Source organism: Cyprinodon variegatus, unplaced genomic scaffold, assembly GCF_000732505.1.
Source record: "Cyprinodon variegatus isolate N-32 unplaced genomic scaffold, C_variegatus-1.0 Scaffold352, whole genome shotgun sequence".
Classification (NCBI taxonomy): Eukaryota; Metazoa; Chordata; class Actinopteri; order Cyprinodontiformes; family Cyprinodontidae; genus Cyprinodon; species Cyprinodon variegatus.
In genome coordinates, this window is record NW_015150805.1 from 371,110 (window position 1) to 380,100 (window position 8,991).

At 35.2% G+C, this 8,991-nt stretch overlaps 1 protein-coding gene across 2 annotated transcripts; it reads right to left on the reverse strand.

Annotated features, from left to right (window-relative positions):
* Positions 1–3,698: 3,698 nt before the first annotated feature.
* Positions 3,699–7,354, reverse strand: ccdc43 (coiled-coil domain containing 43). 2 transcript variants are annotated; one of them, XM_015385942.1, is made up of 5 exons: positions 7,180–7,354; positions 6,623–6,716; positions 4,888–5,023; positions 4,656–4,696; positions 3,699–4,448 (listed from the first exon to the last, which is right to left on the reverse strand). In XM_015385942.1, exons 1-5 carry the CDS (start codon positions 7,351–7,353, stop codon positions 4,261–4,263), a joined length of 633 nt encoding a protein of 210 aa, XP_015241428.1. In that variant the 5' UTR covers position 7,354; the 3' UTR covers positions 3,699–4,260. The 2 variants fall into 2 exon arrangements, with proteins under 2 accessions (XP_015241428.1, XP_015241427.1); XM_015385941.1 differs by having other exon boundaries at positions 4,644–4,696.
* Positions 7,355–8,991: the final 1,637 nt, after the last annotated feature.

Consider the following 8,991-nt stretch of genomic DNA (forward strand, 5'->3'; position numbering starts at 1 on the left):
CTTTGAAAGAGAGGCTTATTGTGAAAAGAAACCTAGTTACTTTAAAATGTTAGTCTTTCAAACCTAGAAAACACAAATTATTCCTGAAGGTAAACAAGCCACAACAAATGCTACCACCCACCTAAATGGATTTATAACCCGGTACATTCCTTTGCAACAAAGGTACCTTAATGGAGCAGGTACCTCCTGTCCTGCAGGGCAATCAGATTGTCCAGGGAACAAAGAGAATTATCAACATAACTATCCAAAGCATGAGAACAAAACCCAGTTCACAGGACCCCCACCCAATCATTACTATATTCATTCAGTAATTGCAAGATTGAAGGGAACATAAAATAAACTATTATTAATACACACCGCATTCAAGCAAATCAAGGTCAGCCAATTTGTTATTTGGTCATGTGTTGTTTCTTGTTTTGTTCTTAACTGAAATTAAAACCCCTTCTTAAAAAAAAAATGCATGCATTTATTCAAGAAACGTGTTTTGGAGGAAATTAGGACATTTGTATGTACTTAAGCTGAGTTTAAAAAAGGGAAGTAAATTTGTTTATTAGTTCATTTTAAAAGAGCCAAAACACTAAACAAATTAAGCAAACTAAAGAGTTATTTTAAGAACTATGGTCAGAAATGGGTCTGAATTAGCTACACTTTTTCCGGAGCTATTAGAAGCAGAACCTTCACTAAGAGCGAGGAAGCTGCTTCCACCTAGAGGTCAAGTCTGTACAGTACGTGCTGCAGGCCCGTTGGCTCTTCACAAACAAATCCCTATTAAATCTGGTCCAAATGAGATGTAAATGAAAATGATTTAAAAACAGAAATATGAGATTATTACCTATACATTTTATTTTTTTCCCTTATGATTCATGTTAAGTCACATTGCATGCTTGAACAGCTTAAATCTAGAGTCCCAACACACATACTATCTTGCAGCTCTGCCAGACATTATGTCCAACTGAATGTTGACCTGGTGAAAAAATGTCCTGCTTGTTTTTTTTATTCAATAGCTCCACACAAGACTCAAAAAAGAAAGAATAAAAAAGCACTTCTCAGATGGAAACTATGGACAAATTTGAGTCACCCCTGCTGTTTCACAGACTGGTTTAGATCAATAACGTTCTACATTTAGATATTACACTCTTGGGATTTGCCAGTATAATGTTGAAATCTCAGATTAAAAGTAAAGGTTAACATAAAAACAAAGAAAAGCAGCAGAATTTGATCTGAATACAAACGTTTTTTAGGCTTTTATGTGACAGAAAAACGTATAAATGGGAAGAAGAAGGAAAACAATTCATGGATTTTAAAATTTAAAGTAAGATCTAAAAAGTTCTTCATTCATTTGTATTTAGCCCCTTTCACTTCTTCATACCAAAATAAAACAGGGTGAAATAAATGTACCCAGAGGTATTCTGATATCTAATTGCTTTGAGCAGCTCATACATAACCGTTTTACCCAAACGTAGAGCATTGCATATCTGCAAACCAACCAGGACCCGGCGGTCCATGGTAGGTTTGAGAATAGACAGCGAGGCAGCCAAAAGGCCCACAGTAACTTTAGAGGAGCTGCAGAGATCCAGAGCTCAGTTGGGAGAATCTGTGCACAGTTTTAATGTACAGGTCTGACCTTCATAATGGTCAGGTTAATTAATTTCTTTCTTTTCAAAAATAAAAAGCAAAAAATGTGGAAGATGTTCTCTCTATATGAGATCAAAATGTTACCATGGTGAAACAGGTTAGCAGCATGGTGCCATGCTGGGGGGATACTTTAAATAAAGACAGCTGAAGCTAAATACTGTATGGGTAATAATAAGGCTAAAAGTGTATTTTCAATTAAAACACATAGCCAGGGTTATATAATTAAATTTAATTCCCACTTAGTAAAGTGTATTTAAATTAAATTACATTTTTATACACAACCATGTCCATGGGAGTTTGGTTCCAGGTTCTAAGAGATACACTCAGATGCTAAATACCAAGCTGCAGCTTAGTATTGTTTCATTGTAGCCATTTCTTTAAATAAAAGAAAGCTAATTTTATTTATCACTGATGTACACTCAGCACCCCGTCTTGACTGAAAAAACATACAGAAAAGTTGTTGCAAATGTATTACAAAAGAAAAACTGAAATATCCCATCGTCATAAGTATTTAACTCACATGCTGTCAAATTCTTCTGATCCTGTTTCAGATGGTTCTGCTCCTTTACTGGAGTCCAGCTGTGTTTAATTAAACTGATTGGACTTGATTAGGAAAGGCACACACCTGTCTATATATACCTTACAGCTTTTTCGAATTAATGGGTTGCATCTTCCAAGGACCATAGACATAATATAGGAGTAGACCCCGCATTGACTGTATATACTACATATATATATATATTTATCTATATCTCTATATCTATAGATAAGTCTATATCTATAGATATCTACAGATATAGATAAGTCTATATCTACATCTATATATATATATATATATCTATAGATAGATATATCTATCTATATCTATAGATATACTCAAAATAGGGTTGTTATTAAAACTGGCTTGAACTTTATGTAAAAACTACTAAGTAAAGAAAGTTTTTGCACTGTCATGTTTCAGGTGAAAAGCCTTTTCGACAGAATGGAGTATCTCTGTAGTGTTTCCCTGCTTATCAACATCAACACTACAATCAAAAAGGCACCACATGGCTATATGCGTCACCCAGACAAGATGCAAGGTGGATCGAAACATGACTAAACAGCAGAAGCAGGGAATTAATTTCACCGAGGACAGAGGTAATCATTCTTAGTACTTTTACCTCATTTATAGACGCCCATCATCCCAACCGACTTTTACCCCAAAAGGTAACATGTTGATGTTAATTGCACTGAAGGACCTGACTGCTACCACCAAGAGGCTCCAAACATCTGTGTGGTGTGCCCTCCAAATGACGCTGTCCCAATCTGTCAGGATTCAGTACCACAACATGCATGAAGGAGCCTAATGTGCCGAGAGGTGCTCTCCTCCTTTACAGAGAAACTCTTTTCACTTGCAAATTATCTAGATGCAAATGTGAGATTTGGAATGAAGTAAAAGAAACGAATATTCCTTTGTATTATTGACCTTCAATTGATTAAATTATTAATAGAAAAATTAGGATAACAAAAGAGATCAACAGCTTGAAGATAAGCCTTTTTTTTAACAAGGATTCAGGAATTGCATGAAATGCAATTTAAAATTTGCAACATCTAAATTTTTTCCCCCACTTTTTTTTCTACAGATCTACTCTAATCTTGAAAGACAACATTTATGCAGCAGATTTTCACAAATTCTTCTTTTTACTTATTTATTGAAATATAATAGAACCTCAGTTTTATGTATTCCCAAGTAATAATTGGTGTATAAATCACTTATAAATAGTAAATTCTTTTCAGCAATGCTTCAATCAAATCCCTTATACTTTTGTAACCTTAAATTTCAGTATAAAGTTTTTTTTTTCCCTCCTGTAATCAGTCTGCTCACAAGTGATAAGATTTAAAAAATCTTCATGTTTAAATTTAAGTCGTACTGTTCAGCAAAATGTTGGGTGAAGTGTGATTATTTGTAAAATGTTTATATAACTTTTCTGCTTTCACTTTTTTTTGTCAATTCGTGTTTCGATGTTACCCGTTCCGTACAATGAAATTTAAAAATAAACACAGTCGTCAAGAAATAAAAAAGGAGGTTTTTATTCATTTCAAAAAAAGATAAACCTCAAAACATTTGAATGATGGAACAGTATACATCTGAGGTTAGTTAATTTAGCAAAATGTGTTCTGGTTTGCTGTCAAGATGCATAGAAAATAAAAGCAAAACCTGCAGATGAAAGTTGTGTAGAAATATCCAGCATTTATCAAATGTTGGCTCCAAGAATACCAGTGAAATGGGTTGATTCTTATCATTAATGATATGCTTTAGTGAAATCCTGACATCATAATCAAAACGGAACATTTTTAAAAAGGTAGAGTTAAGTTTTCTGCATAGTCATGATTACCAAAACTGTCATACAAACTGGGTAAAATTACTCTGAAACAATTAAGTGTAAATGTATTTATGTATGAATTGTACTTCTGCCCTTTGTGTTCAGTGTGTCTAATAACTGAGACAGGTTTTACCAAGCATCTGACAGTGACTTAAACACATTTAGAAATTTAGTTGGAAAGAGAAGCACACATTTCAAGCTTTAACTTCTCAATCTTTAGTTTTATTGCAAAAGAAACTGATGAAAACCGTCCTTATGGGTTTTATCTTTTGCGTTCACCTTTTTGTGTACGTTTCTTCTCTTTCTCTTTTCTGTCTTGTTTGGCCAGTTTGTCCTTCTCTCGCTGCATTTTGTCCATTTCTTTCTTCTTCTGAGCATCTTCCCGAGCTTGGTCACGCTTTTGCTTCTGTCTGCTGAGCACCTCTTCCACATTGGTGTTCCTGAACAGGGCTATGGCAAACAGTAAAGGACAAGCACTTATAAATGTCATGTTTTTATTTACCAACTTTAACCACGGTGCAGTAAACACAACTAGAAATAATATAGTTTAAGGTTAGCAATACAACTGATGAATGAAATATGAGGTATTCACATGATAAGGCTAATTATCAGGAAATTTAAGGTTAAAACAGGCACAAAGGATACATCTCTCATTTCCAGGAACATCGATTCCAGTTGCTGGCTCCTCTTCCGCTTCAGTGCTTTTGTCAAGGAAAGAGTTCATCCCTGAAATTCAACTGTTCCAGATGAAATAAAGCCATTTCTCCTTCTTTCCTTGATCATACTATTATACTTTATGCTCACAAATGAATAAGCAAACAGACCAATACAGAACACTTAAAAACAAAAATGAACGTAGCTAAACTGTCATGTTTATCGTCAAGGATATTCCTCTTCATCCGTTACATTGGCGTACTGAGCAAGAAGGGCCTCCTTCCTTTTCTTTGACTCTTCAGACAGGTCTTTTTGTTTCACAACAATCTGGGCCTGTTTTTCTATCATGCTGGCAATGGCCTGGACCTCAGCTAAGATCAAAAAAGGAAAGACACAGGGATGACAGTCACATTAAGATAAAAAAATCATTGCTACAACATCACAACTAATCTCATTTAGTATGTCTAAAAAGCTATCAAATATCCATCCATCCATCCATCCATCCATCCATCCATCCATCCATCTTCTAACACGCTTTTCCCGAGTGGGGTCGTGGGAGGTGCTGGTGCCTATCTCCAGCAGTCATTGGGCGAGAGGCAGGATACACCCTGGACAGGTTGCCAGTCCATCGCAGGACAACACAAGAGACAAACAGGACAAACAACCATTCACACACACACTCACACTTGAGGGGACTGTAGAGAAGCCAATTAACCTAACAGTCATGTTTTTGGACTTTAGGAGGAAGCCGGAGTACCCGCAGAGAACCCACGCATTTTTTTATATTTATATTTTTTAAAAACAAACCGGAATGTGTATGACGTCATCTGCGCGCTGGACTGGAGTTGTGACAGGCAGCCCGGGCAACAGGCGGCTACGCTCTACCCCTTCTATTCATTCGGCTAGCTAATGTGAATCGTTCAATTCCATTTCGAGAGCGAGATCATCTGTGGTAGTAGCACTAGACATCTTCCAGGCATGTGAGTAAAACTAGCAGCAGTTCAGCGGACAGGATGAATGAATATAGCCGGTGCGCGCGGATGATGTCATACACACTCTGCTTTGTTTTGAAAAAATACAAAATATAAAAAATATAACCGTGGATGTCTGGGGGACAGTGATTCGCCTACATGTTATGAATGCTGGCGTACCATAAATAATAAATTATGAACAGTTTAGTTTGTGCCTTCAACTCGTTGCTCATAGGAAGACGGTAATTGGATATAACATAACATAACGGAGCATCTTCAGAAGAGCTCCAAATGACACAAAACTCAGATGGGTGAGTAGAAAATGATGTAATAAAGTAAAAACAAGGGCCCAATGTAAAAAAAAATGGCGTTCCCCTTTAGGGCCAATTTATGCTTCTGAAGCATAGCCTCTGCAACTGTGAAATCTGTCACGCTTCTGACTATGCGTTGGACGGTCGCAAACCCGCGCAGACCTCAAAAGCAGCTGAGATTGGTGTTTGGTATGCCTTTCCGGCTGTCTGTGTGTTCGTCCTTCTCGATTCGATGCCAGGCCATTTTCTAAAAATCGAGGAACAACTACAATGGACAACTACGACGAAAGGTTAATCTATCTTTTTGCCAACTCCATTAACAGAAACCGTTCCTCTTCGATTTCTAGCAACTCTAGTTTAACTCAATATCTTGCAGACGCATCATTGTTGTTTAGAGAAAAATAAACACTCCCGTCGCCAAAGTTCTCGTAACCTTCCGCTGAAGTTCTCACGAGTTCTTGAAAAGGCTACACATTGTACTGCATAAATTTGCCTTTACACTACCATATTTCCTAATTTTATACAGCTCTCCATTGCAAAAAAAAGTCTCTTTTTGAGTTGAAATTAAGTATTGGGAAGGTAAAAGTACATTGCTATTTGTTTAAGATTTGACCGTCATGCCTTGATTACTTTCCAGATAAATACTTTTCATTTGGTTGAGGTAAAATTCAAATCTTCATCTCCATACCGTCATCCTTGTTTTGTCCGTCAGCCAGTCGGCTGCAACACTCCTTCCAGTGATTGATGATCTGCTTGCAGACTTCTTCTATGGTATCTTCATCCTTTAATAAAAGGGGGGAAATGTTAGTACATAGTTAAGCACTGATAAACTACATAAATCATTTTATTTATGGTATAAAAACAATAAGTATTATCATTTTTCACAAAAGGATGTGAACTTAAATACGAATTGCTTTATAATTTCATAGCCACTATTTAAAACTAGACCGAGAAAGTTGATTTTAAAGCAGAAGTGCAATTTGATTTAACCCTTAATGTACAAGCCCAATCTAATCGTCTAGTTAGCCAAAACAATACTGGGTAGACTAGTTTAGCATGGAAGAATAGTACAACTCACTGATTATAGAGTGTAAATTAGAACACTCAGCTAAAATTAAAGCTAACAAAAACCCAACAGACACCAGAAACACAAGACGTCAAACCACTTGACAGAGGAGAGACAGACAGAAGCAGATGTGAAGGCAATCTCAGTGAGAGAGCGAGACATGCCACTTCAGCATTCACCAGAAAAGCAGACAAAATCCCCTGAAGGGCATCTTCTTTTTCCTCGTCGCTTTCTTCTTCCTTTAAAATTCCTAAAATATATGCACTGTACACCTCACGGTCAACTTCTAACGAGTCCAGTCGCTCGTCGAGCCAGCTTTCAAACTCCCCGGCATCTTTCATGGGCGCCGCCATCTTGGCGCTTTAAGGTCTTTCGTTTTCCAACGGTCGCCTTAAGTAAATGCCAGTTTAAAAATACATACTTTACTGACTATTTTATAGATTTTATTCAGATTTTTTTTATACACACATAGCAAATAAACATGTTTTCATTTTATTAAGTGAACATGTCTACCACATTAGAATGTTTAATAATAATAATTAAGAACAATTAAAAATGATACATTTTTACAATATGGTCAAGAATAGGAAAGTGTGAAATAGTTGAAACATCCCAAATTGTCCTTAAAAAAAAAAAAAAAAAAAAAAAAAACTTAAATACATTAATAAATAAATGATTGAACATATAAATAAATATATTTAAATAAATATATTTAAATATATGATATCTGATGAGAAAGGCATTTATCATTTAGTGATCAAATGAAAGTAATATTTTCGGAATTTAATAAACAAGAAATTACACTTAAGGATGATAACTTCCTCTAAATAATTTTAAGTACAGCATTTTGCTAAACGTATTAAACCACTCAGTATAATATAGCTTCTTTGAATATATTCATATATTTTTCAGCTAACAAGCCAGACTTTTTCTGTGATCGTTAAAGTACTCTTCAATAGAAATTCTCATGAGTTTCTGGATTTTTTTTCTTTTGGGTTTTTGTTATTTGATTAATTTTCCATTTATAGGTACCTGAACATAACTTAAGCTTTTCTTAAGAAAAAATATGTCGAATGACAGAGCCTGTTGTGGTTAACATATTTATCAAACTGTTAATACTTTCAAACCATTATTTATAGTAGCAATGCATATTCATTGTATATTGTTATTATACATATTCTTCTGTCCTCTGCTGTATACAAACGAATCACTACTACATAAATAGCAGTGTCATCTCTATGTTGACCACTAGATGGAAGTAAGATAACTATTGTAATCTGTCACAATGCTTTACTCTGTATCACTCGTTTATAATGTCTTATTTAAATGATTGTATAAAAGTTTGGGGAAATTGCTACAAGACAAACTTGTTACCTCTAGTCTCTCTCCAAAAACAAGCCCTTAGAATTGTTAATAAGGTTAAATATGATGATCACACCAATCCACTTTTTCTGAACTAATTTAATCAAAAGTTGTTGATTTGGTAAAGTATAAAACTGCTCAAATTATGTACAGGGCATCAAAATATTTTCCGCCTGGTAACATACATTTATTAAAAGAAAGAGTTGCTCAGAAATTTGAGAGGAAATAATCAATTGCACCAGCCAAATATAAGGACAGCCCTATCTGCCTCAGTGAAAATAATCATTCAGTGGAAAAAACTACATTCTGAAATAAAAAGTTTAAAATAATAAACAGGTGATGAAGGGTTACCAGGAGGAGATGATTGCTTGATGCCCTCTGGAACTGACACAAGCACAAGGTGTATGTGTGTATGTACGAAGCAAAACTACACAACTACTGTATTTAAATTAACGTTATTATATACTCGGTACGTATACGGTGTATGGTATATTGTAAACTTCATTTTTTTGCTTAAATATTAATCATATATCACAAAATACTGAGTACTATAATGCAAAAATGTGAAGGGGGGATCCGGTATTATTCCCTGTTATTTATAATATATATTTGAGCTGTCTGTTCGTCTG